Genomic DNA, 21,457 nt, shown 5'->3' with positions numbered 1-21,457 from the left:
GGTTGCAAGAAATGAGTTCAGAAGAAGAAGAAACAAGGCTGCAACTATAGTTCAGGTACTATGGATGAATTATGTTTGTAAATTATTTAAGAAAATGATTAGAAACAAGGGTGAATTTATACATATTAGTTTGCTACTTACATGTTGATCTTGAATAAGCAAAGCGACAATGGATTGTATTTTTTGTATCTAATTCGTTTTTAAATTTTTGTTACAACTTCTATTGATTTGTTTTATCTTTTCATGGAACGATTATTTGTATGACATTAAATTTATGCAATGGATTCTATTTTTTGTATATGATATTTTATTTTCTATTATGAAACATTAAATACAAATTTAATTTGAAAATAAGTAAATCTATAACTAATATTTTTTTTTAAACATTTAAAATTATGATACGCAAAAATGTGTGTCATCTTCATTTATGACATGGCCTTTCTTGACAGGGGCTTTCTTGATACGCATTGCGTGTCATTAACACGAGCGTCGTAAGGTTACAACACGAAAATGCGTGTCGTCTTACTTTACGACAGGGCCTTCCTTGATACGCATTGCGTGTCGTAAACGCGTGTCGTAATTGTGCATCGTAAATGAGCGTCGTAAATGCGCGTCGTCTCTCTTTATGACATGGCCTTCCTTGATGCGCATTTGCGCGTCGTCTGAGCCTTTTACGACGCGCAATGAGCGTCGTAAAAGGCTGTTTTTCTAGTAGTGTATAATTGAAAGATATCATCTAATTTAATTACAAAGATATTTTAGTCAATTAATATAGATTTAATAAAGGAAAATTACATATTTTAAGGGATCAAAGATTCTATTAATATTCAAAATCCAATTTTACGAATTATAATTCTTTTAATTCGGACATTCTGACAAAATATGTATATGAGTGTATTCAAATATAAAAATATTCTTGAACCTATTTCTTCATCATGACTTTAAAAACTTTTTGTAGAATAACAAATCCTTGAACAATCAATTGAAGAATAAAAACAATAAATACATAATTTCTTATAGAATACGGGTAACAACTGTTAAGAATTACATTTATTGTTAAAGAATAAAACTAGAATAATGCTGCTTAGATTCACTTTTAATTTTGTGGTCCGTTCTTCAAACATCAACTTCTGTGAAAACAAAACCAAATTGTAATTTAGATTCCAATAATGCATTAGCAAATGAAAAATAAAAAGCTAAATTCCTTTGGAAAAATATGTGGACTTGTGAATTGCACCAAAACCATTAACCAAGAATTGTAGAACATGCATAAATTAGTGAGAAAAAAATCCATACTCCATTCCAATAGAATTAGCATTCATGATTCCATTCCAACAGAATTGGAATTCTTGATTCCATACAATTTGTGAACAAATGTCATTGATCTTCTTCAATGGTCCATAATCGATTGATTCAAACCATTCTCAGGAGAATGACATTTTATGAGACTAATTCCAGACGGGAATTACGTTCTACAAGAATACCATTCTATGAGAACACATTTATCCTCCTTTTGTGTCTCCCAAATCAAATCAACATACATTAATAAAGCATTTCCATCGCTAAGGTTTGCCAGGATTGCTCGACTGCAATACTCCTCAGCCCTCGAGAAATCACCTCGCATCTGTTTGAATGAGTAAATCAGATCAAAATTGGCTAATAGATCGGAAGCCAAATGAAACTTGATCTGGTAAAACAAGAAATTGAAATCCGTGAATTATGAATATTTTAAATTACCTCTATCTTTCGTCGAATTGCTGAGAATCAATGAATTTCCAGGGTTTGCTTCGATTATATTATGATAATATACATCTGTACCATCACTTCCATTATAATCGCCATTACCAACACCGCCTCCACATATCTTTCCACCACCGTCACTTCCACCAGTGTGTAGGAACTGCTATGGCCATCCCGCCCCTCTGCGTCGGTGGGATTGAAATTAACGATGAAGAAGGAATGATGGATTGAATCTAGCCCAGGTACACGAGACTCCAATGATCTGCACCTGGTAACCTGGAATAGAGGGTAGGTTTGGGATTTGAGCTTCTTCTGGTAATCTTCGCCAAATCGAAGGAAATTTCATCGAGTGTTGACTCTAGCCCATGTACACGAGACTCCAATGATCACATCCCATTCTGTCAACGACCAACACATCGTGGCAAGCTCTTGGCCATGGCGTGGTTTATGGTTGAATGCAATATTCTTCATTAAGTGCTTAATCGTTACATATATAAACCCAAAACTTCAAATCTGGTCCTTTTTAATGACTTAATGGATAAAGTTTCCTACTTTATCCATTAGGACTTCATCCCATGGCTAGATCTATAATCCTAAGTCCATTAAGTCCTTAATGTGACCAAAACTTGTGTATGCACAGAAGGTGACTCCAAACATTATTCTTTTCTAAATCATCAGAGGTCTATTGACCATAAGAGAGCCATAACAAGCTTTGGAGTTCCTCAAATACTAAGAGCATCCATGGAAGGGACAAAAACACCCAAAAACAAGCTCAAACTTGTATCTAGAAGAAGTGCCAAGGTATGAACAATATACCTTAAATAGAGCATAAATATAAAGAAGATGTTGGATCCAGGCTTGGTCCGTGCTTCCTTGCACCAATATAGACTCCCTCCTCCCTTAAGCTTCACCAAAGTCTAAAGAACAAACCCAAAATTAAGTAAACTTGCTCTCAATCATGCATAGAAGATAGGGTTTCGTGTTGGAGGGTTGGACACTGAAGAGGATACCCTAATCCAAGGGCTTGCTCTTAATCATGCTTAGAGGCTAGGGTTTCGTGTTGGAGCGTTCACCACGTCGTGGTACCTATCTTGTAACGTCGTGGTGAAAAATGAAACGTTGTTTTCATTAACCATGCATCACGTCGTGGCCATCACTCTATCACGTTGTGGTCCCAAATTTTGATTTAAGCCCAATGCCTATCAAAGCCCAAAGTATTACACCAAGTCCAAGAACCTTATTCCTCAAGGTCGAAACTTAATCCTTTGAAACCCATGACCTTCACATGTCAATTACCACTCGAGCCTCCAAGTTTAGGTTATCTCGAAATAGGATGTTACAATCTACCTCTTCGTCTGTATTGTCATTATTTGTACTTCCATCGTTTGTAGTGCCATTCTCAACATATTTATTGCCACTATGTTCATCAGATTCAACTTCATTATCTTCATCATTAGACAAAATGTTCAAGACTGCATCCTTGTACCTGTCCATCCCTTTTGGCTTGAAATGTTCTTCCACTGTAACATCGATGAGTTCAAAGTCGAGCTATTCCTCTCCGTAATCATCTGAATCGTAATTTGTTTCCTCCATGTACGTACGACACTGCAATAACACATAGGAAAAATATTACTACATTTTACATACATTATAGGAATCGATGAGCTAGAACGTGGTGGAGATTATCTTCTGATGCACGATGCACCGTAACAAGCTATTTTTTTAGATTCTCTCGTTTTTCACCGGGTGCAACACTTTACATATGCATAAAACTATGTTTTATTGAAAGGGAATCGTTTATTAACCCTTAGATGCCATGCCATAGTCCACATAAACAAACAAACGTTTCACTAACTGGTTAACCCACTAATAATCCTGTTTTGAGTAAGTTAACCTAATCAGGACTCAATTGACTTAAAAAATGATAAAGACTAAATCGATTATGAAACCTATACATAAAGTCTTTCCGGTATTCATATATTTGATTTTATGTTTATTTGAAGTTTTCTATAGATAAAGTCTTCCTTTGAGGGTCTTCGGTTTTGGTTCCATTCGGGTATGGTCCAGTTTGCATCGGGTTTGGAACCAGTCTCCACCCTTAATAAAACCGATCAACTAAATTGGCATATATTTTTATTATAAAAAAACTAGAATTAAACAAGTGAGTTTTACCAACTCGTGGTTTCCACTATGGTTGGCGAAGTCCACATCTGCAATGAAAGCTTAAGTCTCACCAACCCCACCAACAAGGACACAACCACAACCGCACCGGCACCATCCCTTCACCTTCCGATCCTCCATGCCCACTCCCTATATATTCCCATACACCCAATCCTTCAATTTCAGATTCATTTCAAGTTCAACCCACCATTAATCTCCATTTCACACTAACACACCACAGATTCCTCACAATGGCCACCACCGGAGAAACTCAGCCTGCAAAACACCAAGAAGTTGGCCACAAAAGCCTCCTTCAAAGCGATGCACTTTACCAATACATTCTTGAAACCAGTGTTTACCCGAGAGAGCCAGAATCCATGAAAGAGCTTCGTGAGGTCACTGCTAAACACCCTTGGTAAGTCATTAGTGCATGCATTTCCTAATTAATATGATAACATATATCATGAGTACGTAAGTGGAATACCATAAAAACATTGTGGGTTGTGGCTGCTTTTCGTTATCTAATCCGTTTTACTTGTAATACTAAATGCAGGAATCTTATGACGACATCTGCTGATGAAGGGCAGTTTTTGAACTTACTTCTTAAGCTCATAAATGCTAAGAACACGATGGAGATCGGTGTTTACACCGGTTATTCCCTTCTTTCTACCGCGCTTGCTCTACCAGAAGATGGAAAGATATTGGCTTTGGATATAAACCGTGAAAATTACGAAATTGGCCTTCCGATTATTGAGAAAGCAGGTGTTGCTCACAAGATTGACTTTAGAGAAGGTCCTGCTCTTCCTCTTCTTGACCAAATGGTAGAAGATGCAAAATTCCATGGATCATTTGACTTCATTTTTGTGGATGCCGATAAAGACAACTACCTTAACTACCACAAAAGGTTAATCGATCTTGTTAAAATTGGGGGAGTGATTGGCTACGATAACACCCTTTGGAATGGGTCTTTGGTGGCACCTGCAGATGCCCCACTTCGGAAGTATGTTAGATATTACAGAGACTTCGTGTTAGAGCTCAACAAAGCCCTTGCTGCTGATCCAAGAGTAGAGATCTGTCAGCTTCCTGTGGGTGATGGAATCACTCTATGTCGCCGAATAAGCTAATCACATATAACGGATCAACCAAAATAAACTTGTAAATGATTCACATGTTTGATTGATTATTTCCTTTCTGTAATGCGACAATTTGCATTCATGTTTTGAATTGCGTAATCATAATGTTAATTTTATATTTATATATCATTTAACCTTGTTGACAAATATTTGAAGTTTAGAAATATGTCATCAAACACAATAGGAACTCTATTTCGGTAATTGTATCTTGAATTGGTTGGCCTTTAATCTTATTGAAAATATTAAAAAATAATCAAAAGATTTCATCCTATCATGGTATTTAGCGACAGATTAAAAAAAAAAAAAGACGAATTTGGCGTTGGATACTTCGAAATTCAGTGACCAATAAAGCCGTGCTTCTTCCAATCAAGTTTACCACAAAATTTGAAACCCATCAAATGGCCACAAGCCCACAAATTTATCACTAACTTGCGACAAATTTTTGCAACAGCCTAGCGACCAATGAAATGATTAAGGACGAATGTCTATTGTAGGTTATTAACCAGGACACTAACTGCTACTAAGGGTCCTGTCGTCGCTAAAGGATACTGTCGCTGCTAATGCCCGTCAGCAAAACCTCGACTTTCTCTGTCCAAAGCCACATCATCGTCTACTACATTGACAATAAAGTTCATCATCGGCGACCCCAAAGGTATCACCGGTGACGTCACGTCAGCAGCACCGAAGCACCATTTCCGGCGACATTAACAAGTGGCTTCGTTTTTCGTTTTCTTCTCATTTCCTCCTCTCGCCACTGAATATACTTGTTGGTGTTGAAGTAATTTGGAGTATTGTGCTGAAATTTGAGATCCCCACCATGGTAGAAATGTTATTGTCAATCCCCACCAGCATTTAACCGCCACTACCACTGTTCTCGCCGGAATCTACCGTCACGGCCACCACACGACAGGTTTTCGTTTTTCTATTTTATTACATATAATATGTTGATTTTGTGTATATAGAAGTGTATTTATATGTGGATGTGTATGTATATTAGTATTTTTGATGCGTATGATGTATGTACATGTGATTTTATATATTTGTATATGCATCATATATGTGTATTTGAATGTGTATGATGTATGTATATGTGCTTGTGGATTTGAATGTATATGATGTATGTATATGTGCTTTGGGATGTCTATTATTTTTGTATATGTGTATTTATATGTATAGATCCTTTTGTATGTAGTTTGTGTATTTATATGCGATTTAGAAACTACAATGCTATAATGAAAAAAACTGAAAAAAAACAAAATAGGATGTTATAATGGAAAGTGTATTTGTATGTATATGTATGTATGTATTGATTGGAACATCATTTAACTTTTAAGGTCTTATGCTATAATGGAAAAAATGAAGGAAAAAAAAAGCAGAATGTTATAATGGAAAGTGTATATATATGTATATGCACTATGAAAAGAAAATCAAGAAAGTCAATTATACGTAGATAACGTATGCAATATTTTAAAGGATGATGCCACATTGTTGGGTAATTAGCTTTAATTTTCAAAAATATTACTTATTTTATTTATTAAAAACCACAAATTATTCATGATTGTAAATGAAAGCGACAAATAAAAGATGCTTAATGGTCTAGACCCAGATGATTCACACCTCCTTTTTTTTCACAGTTGCTGCAAATATATATGAACGTAAGCATCACATAAAAACATTCTTTTTCATAATGTTTTTGCTGGAGAAATTTATAAAGGTCCAAAGATAAGAATGGAAATGGAAATTGATGTGTGCGAGTGTATCTGTGTGTGTGTGTGTGTGAGAGAGAGAGAGAGAGAGAGAGAGAGAGAGAGAGAGAGAGAGAGAGAGAGAGAGAGAGAGAGAGAGAGAGAGAGTTTTTATCCTCCAAAATAAATGAAAATAATTTTGTCACATGTCACTTTTTCATTAAATTGGACACATGTCATTTTTTGGTATTTTTGAATAAATGTTTTGTTTTTTTCCATTTTGTCATTTTCTTATTTTTTTTATCTTTTCTTAATTAACACTTAATATTTATATCTCAATTAATAATTGCCTTAATTAAAAATAGACATTAAATTACAATATTACAACTCATATAGTATTTGATATGTTTCCTTTTAAATTTTAAATTTCAAATTTAAATAAATTTTTGTTTAAACCTTGATATTTATTTTTTTGTTTTATCCAACCTGTAACACCCATAAAAATCATGTCAAATTTAAACTTGTAAAACATTTCAAAGCACATGATTATTACAAAACTTGTTTTCAAAATAGTATATTGTTAGAGTATCCCAGAATTAAATCATAAATCATAAAATGTGAGGAGCGGTACAATGACGTCTTCGCCTTCCCGCGATCATCAGAAGTACATGAAACATAATCAACAACTGTAAACTCGAAGCTTAGTGAGTTTTCCCTAAAATACCAACGTCATACAGATATAACAATATCATTCAAACATATAAACAACAATACATCATGCATAATGAGCCATCGGTCTGACTTGAACGACTCCCGGTCCTCAGTCTATCTGGACCGCTCTCCGAGCCCTCGACACGTCTGGACCTCCCTCCTCGGGGCCTTCAGCTTATCCAGACCGCTCGTTGGGCCTTCGACCTAACTAGATTTGCCCGGCCCCGACCGGTAGTCTACCCGGTCCGCCCAAGGTGTCTTGGCCTACTGCACACAGCAGGACCTACCTCAACCCTTTCCCCAACCAATAAACATGTGCACATAAATATTATATGCTAGCATGCAATAACAGATAGTCATACATATCTAACCGATCTCTAACATAGCAAACATTGTATAACCAGGATATCAATCTAACATATTACTAACATAGCAACCATCCTAAACCAAGATGAAATCTAACATAACAACCATCCTAAAACCAGGATGAAATCTAACATAGCAACCATCCTAAACCAGTATGTAAATCATCAAGGGCCGACCTTGGTGCCTTAGACCCTGTTGATATAGTGAGGATAACTCACCTCGCAAAAGTCGGCTCGATAGATAAACTCCAACTCTCGGATCGCTGCCACAAACTCCACCACCTATTATCATAATAAAACCATACTCGTAAGTTCTCAACCTTTCAAGGTACCCCATAAGTCAACTAGTCAACCCCTGGTCAAATTCAAAGTCACAGTCAAGGTCAACAGTCCATATTGACCCCAACTCGTCGAGTATCCTCAGCTACTCGCCGAGTTCCTTAAGATACTCGTCCACTTGCCGAGTCACCAGAGTGACTCATTGAGTTCCTAAGGCTCGCGATCGAAACTCTAAGGTAACTCGTCGCGTTTCCTCCTTGCAACTCGACAAGTTCACACACATCCATCAATTGGGGAAACCTTAACCGACTCGCCGAGTTGTTCATACAACTCGTCGAGTCTACGGCAACCTTCATCGGACTCGTCGAGTTGTTCATCCAACTCACCGAGTTCATGCCCATCTTCATCTGACTCGCCGAGTCGGCTATGCGACTTGCCGAGTCCCTTTAGCCCTTTAACCATACATACACTTTTTAAGCCATGCTAAGGCCCCAAATTGCAGATCCAACTTCCTTAGACACGCTTGTCTCATAAAGTTGAAAACTTTATGTGCATGCAAGGCTTTAAGACCCTAAAATGAAAAAAAACTAAGCTCGTAATGAGGTCACATCCTCGAGGGAAAGCTCATACTAGGAAAAGTTGATGACTTTATGAATCTATAAGCCAAGGGGAGACTAGATCTGAAGTTACAACTTCAGATCTTGGCTTAATCACGAGAAACCTTTCTTAAAACTCATGCACAAGAGGGCTTAGGAGAAAATGAGCCAAGGAAAACGATCTAGTGCCTTCAAGAGAGTACTTACTGATGCAGAACTTGAATCCCACGAGCTCTTGCTTCAACTAGCTTGTTTTCCCAAGTGATTCCTTCACCAAAATCCTTCCTCCAAGCTTAAACTCTCCAAAAGAACACACACACTCGAATTAGGGTTAAAGAGAGACAAGAGGCTATAAAGGGGAGGCTGGGGGAGGCCAATGATCCTTTAAATAGGGTGCAATGCCCCGAAATTTAGGGTTTCATCTGCCAGCTCCTACTCGTCGAGTCCCTTATTAGACTCGGCGAGTAGGTCACTTAAACACGCGGACCAAACCGTTGCTACTCGATGAGTAGGGCAACCAACTCGTCGAGTAGACCTTGAAAACAAGAAAATTCTTATATTAATTCAATACCTGAGAATCGGGGCGTTACACAACCCGTATAACATACGGGTTTCACAACCAGTTTCATAATAGATAGTTTCATAAAATTTTAAAGAGAAGTTAAATAAGTGTTATCTATACCAAAACTACAATGAAATCTACCAAAATGATCAAATTTTAATTTTGAAACCACATGGACCCATAACTCAAAAAATGACAAACCACATGGACCAAATTTGAAGTTCTATCTTATAATTAGTAGATACTAACTACCTTTTTTTTCCTATACAGATAGTAGAAAAAAAAAATACAAATTTGATAAAGAAAAATTATAAAGAAATATAATCAATATAATCAACGTTTAATTTGTTTTTGGCTTTTGAAAAAAAATTGTCTTATTGTTTATTTCGGTATTGTTTAATTTTATTTTATATTTTTTTATTTTGAATTATGTAATTACTATTGTTGGAGTCTCTTGTTGGGATGTGCTATTTGCTGTCAACTTTATGTTTTTACATATAAAAGTACTCATATATTTGATTTTATGTTTATTTGAAGTTTTTTATATTCGTTTTAAAATATTAAGGATGTACTTAAGGTAAGTATTCTTAATTCATTATTGGTATATTACTAAGATAAATACTTTTTGACACAACTAATCTATTTTAAATTATTAGTATACCACTTATGTTTCAAATAAGATTTGAACTCAAGAGTATTCAATTGAAATAATTAATCCTTAGTTGTTACATCTAGGCCAAAAGTATATTTGTTCATAAGCTCTAATAAAAAGGTTACATAAGTGTTATATAAGACAAAATAACAATGAGACATGCTAATAAGTACCAAATTTGCAATTTTAAAACCAAATGGGCCAAACCCCCAAAGAAAGGATAAATCACGGGACCAAATTTCTAGTCATCTCTTATATATATATATATATATATATATATATATATATATATATATATATATATATATATATATATATATATATATATATATATATATATATATATATATAGGAAAATCTTGAGAAATGTCCAAAAATTATAGTCCAATTTACGATAAAATCCTAAACTAAATTTTATTTACAGAAAAACACATAATACCTGTTAAAACTTCGAAAAAATCCTTTTCGTCCGGTTTTAAAGATTTAGCCGGTATTCCGTCTTTTTTCGTTAGTTTGTTTAAAATTTTGGGACTTTTTCGGAAACTACCTTATAACCAAAATATTGGGACTTTTACCATGGAATTAATGGATATTATTATTAACAAATCATTTATAAACATAATAAAAAAAATATACTTGTTAATTTATAGGAATAAATTGGTGGTCTAAGTACTCCTTTATTGCTTATTAACCACATCAAATTCTCTACGTTCCTCCTATGCATCATTATGGGTATGATGGTGAGATGTATTCAGTGAGTGTTCTTCTAATGTTGGTGCTCCTTTTATGTTGTTTAACCTAACTACCACCCAACATCGATACCTCACACGGTAACAACCATAGGCTAACACACATCTATCAAATGTGAAAAAGTGAATCGTGAATGATAGTTTATATGGAAAAAAGTGTAGGGTGATTATCTATTTAAATTTTCATTCAAAATTTATTTTTCACTATGTTTGTAATTTGATAGTTGTTACCGATTAATGTATGGAAGTTAGGTGGTATTTACATTAAAAAAACATAATGAAAGATCTATATATTCAAAAATTATTATTTAATGATATTTTCTAATAACATGTGATCCTATAGAGTCACACCTAATAAAAAGTAGACACTTATTGATTGTGTATTAATAAATATTATCAATTCTTGTATAACGATACATAGGAGGAACACAATGAGTTTGAAGTGGTCAACAAACAACAGACCGTGTCGACCATTCTATTCCTAGAAATTAGAAACAAATATATTTCCTTTGTTTATAATAAAAAATATTCATTATGTTTATAAATGATTTGTTAATAATAATATCCATTAATTCCATAGTAATTTTCATAAAAGTCATAATATTTTGGTTATCGGCTAATTTTCAAAAAATTCCTAATATTTTGAACAAACTAACGAAAAAGGACAGAATAACGGCTAAATCTACGAAACCGGCAAAAAAAGATTTTTTTTTTCCGAAAATTTAGCAGGTAGTTTGTGCTTTTCTATAAACAAAATTTAGTTTGAGACTTTTTCACAAATTGGACTAAAATTTTGGAACTTTTCTGGAGATATATATATATATATATATATATATATATATATATATATATATATATATATATATATATATATATATATATATATAAAAGAAGCAATAAATCAGCAAGACCGAAAAAAAAGATAATTAATGATTATGTTGAAAATAAGGGTAATACAGTTTTGCAATCTCATATTTATTTATAACTTAGAGGGTGTAATGTGTACAAGTCTTGTTCTTCTGGAGTTAAGTGATTTTACAGGAAAATGCACGCGGATCTTAAAGCGGGTCAAGAAGACTTGGGTTGGATCCGATTTACTTGGATAGCATATAAAGAAGAGAGAGAGTGTATCTGGAGAGTACTCTCGATCACTTCTCATCTGGTTTATTCAACTTGAAGCTTTGCTATACGATTAGGGTTTCTCTGTGTTTAGGGTTTCTCGTTGTTAGATCGTTAATAGTTCAGTGTATTTGTTGTTCTTTTCTTGTTGATCATTTGTTTCGGATGAGTAGATCTTAGTTCTTACATCTTCTGATTGTATCTGTAGTTTAGGGTTTGAGTGTTTTGTTATGAGAGTAGTTTAGGATTTATGTAGTGAGGTTCTCTTGTAAGTTCTTGAAAACCTTCTGTTTCTTTGTCCTAAAATGATATAAGAAATGAAGATGTTGGGAAAATCGTAGTTGTGAGTTTTTTAACATGGTATCAGAGCTATGGTGTAGTATTTGTTGAAGATCTTGGTGATTTGAAGACATTCTTGTACAGGTTTGTCTTACTCATATTTTTTTCTGTGTATCCTTGAGTCCGATCATCTTCAGATCGTTTGTTTGTTGATTACATATTTTTTGTTAAGAAACAAGTTACTGCGAAGCTGTTATGTCATTTGCAGTTTGATGATATTGTCCGATTCTTGAGGATCTGTGGTTCGATCTTGGAAAATCTTCTCAGCGTTTCTTGTCTGCTCACTTAATCCCTGCAAAAGGTTCAAGTTCTCTGTCAGGGAACGGACTAGTGTCTGAAATAACTTTGACAGGGAACAACCCTAGGGGAGGTGAGCGGTCTTTTGCCTTGTAACATCTGTTTAGTATCACTGTGAGCAATTTCTAGTTCCCTTCTCAACTTTTTTATCGTAGATGTGTGAGTTCTGATGTCTTGAGTACATCAGTGACATATTTGTGCTTATTTGATTACTTGATTTAGTTTGTACTTGTTGTTTCCTTGATTGGTCTCGTTGCTATCTTTAATTTGTTTTCTGATCTAGACTCTGTGTTGATTGCCTTGGGCCCCGAAAAATAGTGGTGACCATCTGGACTTTAAGTCACACAGGTGTCTGTTTTCTTTTAAGTTTTTTTTTTTTTTTCTGTTTTGTATTTCCGGTTGCTTGTTTCTTATGTGTCTTTTGTGACTAGTCATGACTGGTGAAACTTCTGAAGGGAGTGATACTCCCAAGGATGTTCCTGTTGATTTTGATGACCCTTTGTACATTCATCCATCTGATAATTCAGTTGCTTCTATTATTACAATAAAATTGACTGGAAATGAAACTTTCGAGTATGGCGTAGTGCTATGACTAGGGGCCTTAAGGCTAGAAATAAATTGGGTTTTGTAGATGTAACTTTAACTCGGGAAAAAACTGATAACACTAAAAGTGCCAAATGGGAACGTGTAAATGCTGTTGTGTGTAATTGGTTGCTAGGATCAATTTCAGAAACTATATATGCTAGTCATGTTCATTCTGATAATGCTAAAAGTATTTGGGATGAATTATTTGAAACTTATAATAAGGCTGATGGTTCAGTAATTTTTAATATCTATCAGCAGATAAATACCTTAAAACAAAATGGTACTTCTCTTTCCAAATATTATAATAAACTTGACTCTTTGTGGAAAGAATTTGATGGTTTGACTAGTTTAACTGAATGTGTATGTGTGGCTGCTACTAAACTTAATGATCATTCTAAAATGATGAAATTAATGCAGTTTTTGAGTGGTCTTGATGATGTGTACAATCAAGTTAAAAGTCACATTCTTTTAATGGAACCTTTACTTAATGTTGAAACAGCTTTTTCAATTCTCTCTAGAGAGGAATCTCTTCAAAAAAATGGTTCTCTGAGTTCTGTTTCTTCTTCAAAGCCCCAAGTGTCTGTTTTTAATAGTAAAGTTACTGATTCAAAAAGGGGTCAAGGTCAAAATAGGTTTAGAAATCAAGGTTTACAGTGTAAGCATTGCAATCTTAAGGGTCACACTATAGAGAGATGTTATAAATTGATTGGTTATCCAAAAGATTTTAAACCTAAGAATGATAATAATAATTATCAAAATAAGTCTTTTCCTGTGAACTCTTCTTCTGTTGTTCCAACCAACAATTCTGGAGTTTCTTCTGGTTCAGTTCCTAGTAGTGAATGTCACTATCTCACTAGTGAACAGTATTCTAAATTTCTTCGTCTCATAAATGAGAACTCTGCTAGTGAGGATGTATCTGTTGCTGCAAATATGGCAAGTACATCAACATATTGTTTTAATTCCACTGTTAGTTTAAATAATTCTCAAAGTTGGATTGTTGATTCTGGGGCAAATCAACATATGATTGCCTCATAGTCACAACTCCAAGACACTGTGGATGTGTCTAAACTTAATCTTCTTGTGAAACATCCTAATGGTTCTTCGGCATCAATAAATAAGATTGGGAATATTCACTTATCCTCTAATCTTACTTTATTTGATGTTTTTGTTGTGCCAGATTTTAATGTTAATCTTTTGTCTGTACATAAATTGTGTAAGGATAATGGATGTGAGGTGATTTTTTCTGAACATAACTGTAAAATTCAGGATTCACTATCAAAGAAGATGGTGGAGAATGGTAGAGAGTCTGGGGGACTATATTATCTAGATCATGTTCCCTCAGGTAATTCAGTTAGTCTAAATAATTCTAAATGTTGTGTTTCAAAGTTAACTTGGCATAGCAGACTTGGTCATCCTGCTGACCAAGCTTTAAACTCATTAAAAGATAAGCTGAAGTTAGGAAATGAATCTCTTCCCCCTTGTGATGTGTGTCACAGAGCTAAACAGACTAGATAGTCTTTTTCTCTTAGTCAACATAGTTCAACTCAGTTAGGAGAATTAATTCATCTAGATGTTTGGGGTCCCTATAGACTTGCTTCTGTAGAAGGATTTAAATATTTTCTGACTATTGTTGATGATTTGCTAGGGCTACTTGGGTTTTTCTTTTAAGGTCTAAAAGTGAAGTTTTTGATTCTTTTAAATCTTTTGTGAATATTTTATTAAATCAATTTAGTGTTAATATTAAGGTTGTGCGTTCTGATAATGGTACTGAGTTTGTTAATAATCAAATGAGATGTTTTTGTATAGAACGAGGTATCATTCATCAGACTTCCTGTGCTTATACTCCACAACAAAATGGGGCTGTGGAAAGAAAGCACAGGCACATTCTTAATGTTGCACGATCTCTTTTGTTTCAATCAGCAGTTCCTTTAAGGTTTTGGGCAAATGTTGTTTTAACCTCTGTTTTTTGATAAATAGAATGCCTACTTTAGTTTTAAATGGTTCTTCTCCTTATGAACTTCTTTTTAAAAAGGCTCCTAATTTCGATCATCTGAGAATTTTTGGTTGCCTTTGCTTTGCTGTCAAACAAAATATTAATGATAAGTTTTCTGAGCGTGCTGAAAAATGTGTTTATTAGGGTATTCATCTGATAAAAAGGCTTATAAACTTTTTAGTCTGGATACTAAAACTTCTTTTATGTCCAGGGATGTGAAATTTTATGAGTCTGTGTTTCCTTACAAATTAAAGTCAACAAATGTTGACAAAACTTTACATATTTTTGGCCCTAGTGATCCATTTTCCTATGATGATTTTGATACTAATGAATACTTAAATGATTCTATTGATCCTGATGAGTTGAGAATAGAGTCACAGTTGGATGGTGCTGATGCAACCACTCACTTGGATAATAATAATTCTAATGATATTATCAACTGTAGTGGCGAGGCAGTTGTGCCTCCTTCTGTTGGTTTTGTTCCTTCTTCTTTTGATATTTCTGAGGAAAGTAGTCAGTCACCTTTAATTCCTTCTGTTGAGCAGTCTATAGGTTCTTCTAGGTCTAGACGTGAGTCACATATGTCTGTTAAGTTTGCTGATTATATTGTTGAAGTTAAATATAAATATGGTATTGAAAGGTCTATCAATTATTCCTTATTAGATAATAACACAAAATGCTTTATTTCAAATTTAAATAAAATTGTTGAACCAAAAGATTATAAGAAAGCTTTAACTGATCCTAACTGGGTTAAAGCAATGAATGAAGAGATGGAGGCACTCCATCGAAATAATACTTGGGAAATTACTAATTTGCCTAAAAATAGAAAACCAATAGGTTGTAAGTGGGTTTTCAAAATTAAATATAAATCCAGTGGTGAAGTAGAAAGATATAAAGCTCGTTTGGTAGCTAAAGGGTATAACCAAAGAGAAGGAATAGATTTTGAAGAAACTTTTTCTCCAGTTGCAAAAACTGTGACTGTTCGTATTGTTATTTCTTTATCTGTTCATAATTCGTGGCCTTTATATCAACTTGATATTAATAATGCTTTTTTATATGGTGATTTAACTGAGGATGTTTATATGTCTCTTCCTCCTGGATATTATTCTGCTGGTGATTCTAGGGTGTGTAAACTTACTAAATCTTTATATGGATTAAAACAAGCCCCTAGAAAATGGAATGAAAAACTTTGTTCTTCTTTATTTTTATATGGTTTTCAGCAAAGTATAAGTGACTATTCCTTATTTGTGAGGAAGTTTGAAGGTTCGTTAACTGTGTTACTTGTATATGTAGATGACATTATTTTGACTGGAAATTGTGAACATGAATTACAGAAAGTTAAAAATTTCATGAAAACTCAGTTTTTAATTAAAGATCTTGGAGTTTTGAAGTATTTTTTGGGAATTGAAGTAGTAAGGTTTAATAATGGTTTATGCTTAAATCAAAGAAAATATTGTTTAGAGTTATTACATGAGTATGGTATGCTTGCATGTAAACCTGTAAGTACACCTTTGGAAACAAATTTTGGGTTAGATTCTGGTGGAAAAGATAAAGGAAATGCTTTATTAGAAAATAAAATGGAATTTCAAAAACTGATAGGGAAATTAATATACCTAACTGTTACTAGACCTAACATTTCTTATGTTGTTCAAGTGCTTAGTCAATTCATGCATAGACCTAACAGGTCTCATCTTAAAGTTGCTTTGAGACTTTTAAGATATTTAAAGAATAGTCCAGGAAAGGGAGTAGCTATAACAAAATTTGACAGTTTTGAACTTAAAGGATTTGTAGACGCAGATTGGGCTAAGTGCTTGGTTACAAGAAAGTCAGTGTCTGGATATTTGGTCTATTTTAACAATTGTTTGATATCTTGGAAGAGTAAGAAACAATCTACTGTTTCTAGATCTTCTACTAAAGCTGAATATAGGGCTCTTGGTTCTATTACATGTGAAATAATTTGGGTGTTAAAAATTTTGTTTGAGTTAGGAATTAAGGAATTAATTCCAGTTTCAGTTTTTTGTGATAATGAGTCAACTATTAAATTGGCTTTAAATCCTGTTTTTCATGAGAGGACAAAGCATTTTGAAATTGATCTGCATTTTGTTAGAGAAAAATTTTCTAGTGGTGTGATAAAATTGGTCAAAATTTGTTCCTCTGAACAAACTGCAGATGTTCTTACCAAATCTTTAACTATAAAACAACATGATTTTCTGTCTAACAAAATGGGTCTTGTAGATGTTTTTAAAAAAAATGAAAAATAAATATTTCGATTGAGGGGGGATGTTGAAAATAAGGGTAATACAGTTTTGCAATCTCATATTTATTTATAACTTAGAGGGTGTAATGTGTACAAGTCTTGTTCTTCTGGAGTTAAGTGATTTTACAGGAAAATGCACGCGGATCTTAAAGCGGGTCAAGAAGACTTGGGTTGGATCCGATTTACTTGGATAGCATATAAAAGAAGAGAGAGAGTGTATCTGGAGAGTACTCTCGATCACTTCTCATCTGGTTTATTCAACTTGAAGCTTTGCTATACGATTAGGGTTTCTCTGTGTTTAGGGTTTCTCGTTGTTAGATCGTTAATAGTTCAGTGTATTTGTTGTTCTTTTCTTGTTGATCATTTGTTTTGGATGAGTAGATCTTAGTTCTTACATCTTTTGATTGTATCTTTAGTTTAGGGTTTGAGTGTTTTGTTATGAGAGTAGTTTAGGATTTATGTAGTGAGGTTCTCTTGTAAGTTCTTGAAAACCTTCTGTTTCTTGTCCTAAAATGATATAAGAAATGAAGATGTTGGGAAAATCGTAGTTGTGAGTTTTTTAACAGTTTAATTTATTTTTTGGATTTCGGAACAAACATTTTAGTGTTTTATTTGGATTTAATTTTTCTTTTAATATTTTTTGATTTGATTTTATATTTCTTTTACGTCTTGTTCCCGAGTTCCACTTAAGGAGAAAAATGAGAGGATACAGAGGGAAAGTGAGGGGTGTCGAAGGAAAATCGTGTTCCCGAGTTTCATTAATGGAAGGAAAGTGAGGGGAGGGAAAGGATTTTGGAGTCATATTTTCCTTCCAAAATTTCCTTTCAAATTGGGCGGATTTGGGAAGAAAGTGAGGGGAAGGAAAATTTTAAGTTTATTTTCTTTTTCCTCCTAACTCAGAAACACAAAAACTAAAAATTTTCATTTCCTTTCCTTTCATCTCCTTCGAATTCGAAAACACAGAATAATGAATATTTTTCTTCGCCTTCCTTTCTTTCTGTCAAAATTTTCCTTCTCTTTACTTTAATGAATTTACAAAAAAAAAAAAACTTAAGAACAAGGTGTTAATGTTAAAACTTGTAAGCATGCATCATATAATATATATATATATATATATATATATATATATATATATATATATATATATATATATATATGATTTACCCTAATATAGTTGGAATCTCTTTATCTTATTGAATAAACATGTGATAAAGAAAAATATAAAAAATAATAGACATGACAAGAATTGTAGTCTCTTGATTCTTTGCCCATGTGCTAATTTGCCCTAACTTTACGTATAAAAGTACTAAACTATTTGATTTTATAGTTGTTTAAAAAAATGAAGTGTTTAAAGTAAGTGTTTGTAATTTGTTATCGGCGTATTACTAATCTTACTAAGAACATCCATAATGCATAGTTCAATGTGAGAGTTGAATGAATTGACATGCATAATTGACATTCAATGGATTAAACTCTATCATTGTGGAATGTCATTTTGGCATTCAATGAATTAAACTCTATCATTGTGGGATGTCATTTTGTCATTCAATGATATGAAGTTCAATGGTCATTAAATTTTTCAGTGGGAAACAAAAAGATTTTAACTATTAAGGGGGTGTTTGGCTTAACTTTTTAAACCCCAAAAGTCTTTTTTGGAAAAGTTACAAAAAGTCAGGATTTCCTGACTTTTCCAAAAAGTTCCTTTTCCTTATGTAAAAACTTCAAAAGTAGCTTCTAAAACTAGTTTGCCAAACATCTTTTGCTTTTTTTTCTTTTCCAAAAAAGACTTTTGGCTGTAAAAAGCTAAGCCAAACACCCCCTAAATATATATTTCATTGAACTCTATTGAGTTCAATACATTATAGGAAAATTAATATAAAGTTATATAATAAATAAAATGATGATGTGTCAATCCATTAAACTCTAATAAGACCATCTTCAATGCATTGAACTCATATGAGTTCAATGGATTAATATATGTAGATTTCACTCAATATACAACTTTACCTATTAAACTTTACATTCCATTAGACTCTGTACAATTTAATGAATTGTCACATCATTTATCATTTTTCTTTTTATTTATTGTTATTTTAAAAAAAAATTAATTAGCATGAAATTAAAAACTAAAAACTACAATTAAAATTAACATTAATTAAAATTTTAAAATAAAAAATAATTTATATATATATATATATATATATATATATATATATATATATATATATATATATATATATATGTATGTGTGTGTGTGTGTGATGAAAGAGAATATAGAGTTCAATGAGATTTAACTCTCTGTTCCATTGAATCTTAGTCATTTTCCGACAACGAGGATTTGAGTTTAATTAGATTAAATTTCCCATTAAACTCTTATTGGAGATGGCCTAAGTTTAATACATTCTGAATGCCCCAACTAAATTCTAACTTTTAAATAAGCATAAAACCACATTTAACAAACTTCATAACAAATGTAACGATTTTCTTTTTCAAAAAATTGCATAACAGTATCCATTCGGCTATTTACATATTGCTGCAGTTATATTGCGAGCGGCAAGCCCAAATCCTTGACAAGTGAAAAACAGAACCGGATTACTCATTGAGCTCCGGTCCCCAGATCTTCCTTTGAGGGTCTTTAGTTTCTATTTGAATCGAGTTCCGTCCGGTTTGGGTCAGGTTTGGAGCCGCGTTTCTCACCCTAATATAACCGATCAACTAAATTGACATATCCTTTTATTATAAAAAACTAGAATAAAACAAGTGGGTTTTAGCAACTCGTGGTTTCCACTATGGTTGGCTAAGTCCACATCTGCAACGAAAACTCAAGTCTCACCAACCCCACCAACAAGGCCACAACCATACCGGCAACACCCCTCCACCTTCCGATACTCAATGCCCACTCCCTATATATTCCCATACACCCAATCCTTCAATTTCAGACTAATTTCAAGTTCAACCCACCATTAATCATACTCCAACACCAGAGATTCCCCACAATAATGGCCGCCACCGGAGAAATTCAGCCTGCAAAACACCAAGAAGTTGGCCACAAGAGTCTCCTTCAAAGCGATGCACTTTACCAATACATTCTTGAAACCAGTGTTTACCCGAGAGAGCCAGAATCCATGAAAGAGCTTCGTGAGGTCACTGCTAAACACCCTTGGTAAGTCATAAGTGCAAGCATTTCCTAATGTTATAACATATTATGAGTACGTAACAGGATTACCATTGTGGGTGCTTTTCGTTGTCTAATCTGTTTTACTTGTACTACTAAATGCAGGAATCTCATGACGACGTCTGCTGATGAAGGACAGTTCTTGAACTTACTTCTCAAGCTCATAAATGCTAAGAACACAATGGAGATTGGTGTTTACACCGGTTATTCTCTTCTTTCTACTGCGCTTGCTCTACCAGAAGACGGAAAGATATTGGCTTTGGATATAAACCGTGAAAATTACGAAATTGGCCTTCCGATTATTGAGAAAGCAGGTGTTGCTCACAAGATTGACTTTAGAGAAGGTCCTGCTCTTCCTCTTCTTGACCAAATGATAGAAGATGCAAAATTCCATGGATCATTTGACTTCATTTTTGTGGATGCCGATAAAGACAACTACCTTAACTACCACAAAAGGTTAATCGATCTTGTTAAAATTGGAGGTGTGATTGGTTATGATAACACCCTTTGGAATGGGTCTTTGGTGGCACCTGCAGATGCCCCACTTCGGAAGTATGTTAGATATTACAGAGACTTCGTGTTAGAGCTCAACAAAGCCCTTGCTGCTGATCCAAGAGTAGAGATCTGTCAGCTTCCTGTGGGTGATGGAATCACTCTATGTCGCCGAATAAGCTAATCACATATAACGGATCAACCAAAATAAACTTGTAAATGATTCACATGTTTGATTGATTATTTCCTTTCAGTAATGCGACAATTGTTGGCACAAGCCCTTGAAAACACACACACAACACACACTCTCACGTAGTTACAACAAATAGGATATGCAGAAGCTTCACTATTCTGATGGAAAAAGGTGAAAATACAAAAGGAAAATAACACCTATTTGTAAGTAAAAAAACAAACATGCACATGCTAATCTCGTATCTCCTATAAACTTGGTCAACCTGACCATTTTCTGTTGTGCACCTTCTAGAACATGGTATAATCCCTTTATTTCAGCATGACTCAATCAAACACTCCTGGATCATGAACTAGATCCGACCCATGACCCGTTGAA

The 21,457-nt window shown here is 33.9% G+C and overlaps 2 protein-coding genes across 2 annotated transcripts; both read left to right on the top strand.

Moving 5' to 3' along the window:
• Positions 1–4,064: 4,064 nt before the first annotated feature.
• LOC145087529 (caffeoyl-CoA O-methyltransferase) lies at positions 4,065–5,162 on the top strand. Its single transcript, XM_079025498.1, has 2 exons — positions 4,065–4,315; positions 4,454–5,162. Exons 1-2 carry the CDS (start codon positions 4,152–4,154, stop codon positions 5,022–5,024), a joined length of 735 nt encoding a protein of 244 aa, XP_078881624.1. The 5' UTR covers positions 4,065–4,151; the 3' UTR covers positions 5,025–5,162.
• Positions 5,163–20,155: 14,993 nt separating this feature from the next.
• On the top strand, positions 20,156–21,166 carry LOC145087528 (caffeoyl-CoA O-methyltransferase-like). Its single transcript, XM_079025496.1, has 2 exons — positions 20,156–20,385; positions 20,503–21,166. Exons 1-2 carry the CDS (start codon positions 20,222–20,224, stop codon positions 21,071–21,073), a joined length of 735 nt encoding a protein of 244 aa, XP_078881622.1. The 5' UTR covers positions 20,156–20,221; the 3' UTR covers positions 21,074–21,166.
• Positions 21,167–21,457: the final 291 nt, after the last annotated feature.

Source organism: Lactuca serriola, chromosome 2, assembly GCF_051521515.1.
Source record: "Lactuca serriola cultivar US96UC23 chromosome 2, Lser_US96UC23_V15, whole genome shotgun sequence".
Taxonomy (NCBI): Eukaryota; Viridiplantae; Streptophyta; class Magnoliopsida; order Asterales; family Asteraceae; genus Lactuca; species Lactuca serriola.
Note: the sequence above shows the minus strand (reverse complement) of the source record. Positions and strands in the feature narration are given on the sequence as shown.

Bases quoted from the DNA above. Each gene is read 5' to 3' on its own strand.
- LOC145087528 (XM_079025496.1), top strand. From the start codon at position 20,222: ATGGCCGCCACCGGAGAAATTCAGCCTGCAAAACACCAAGAAGTTGGC. The intron at 20,386-20,502 runs GTAAGTCATAAG...TACTAAATGCAG, and splicing joins GTCACTGCTAAACACCCTTG to GAATCTCATGACGACGTCTG.
- LOC145087529 (XM_079025498.1), top strand. From the start codon at position 4,152: ATGGCCACCACCGGAGAAACTCAGCCTGCAAAACACCAAGAAGTTGGC. The intron at 4,316-4,453 runs GTAAGTCATTAG...TACTAAATGCAG, and splicing joins GTCACTGCTAAACACCCTTG to GAATCTTATGACGACATCTG.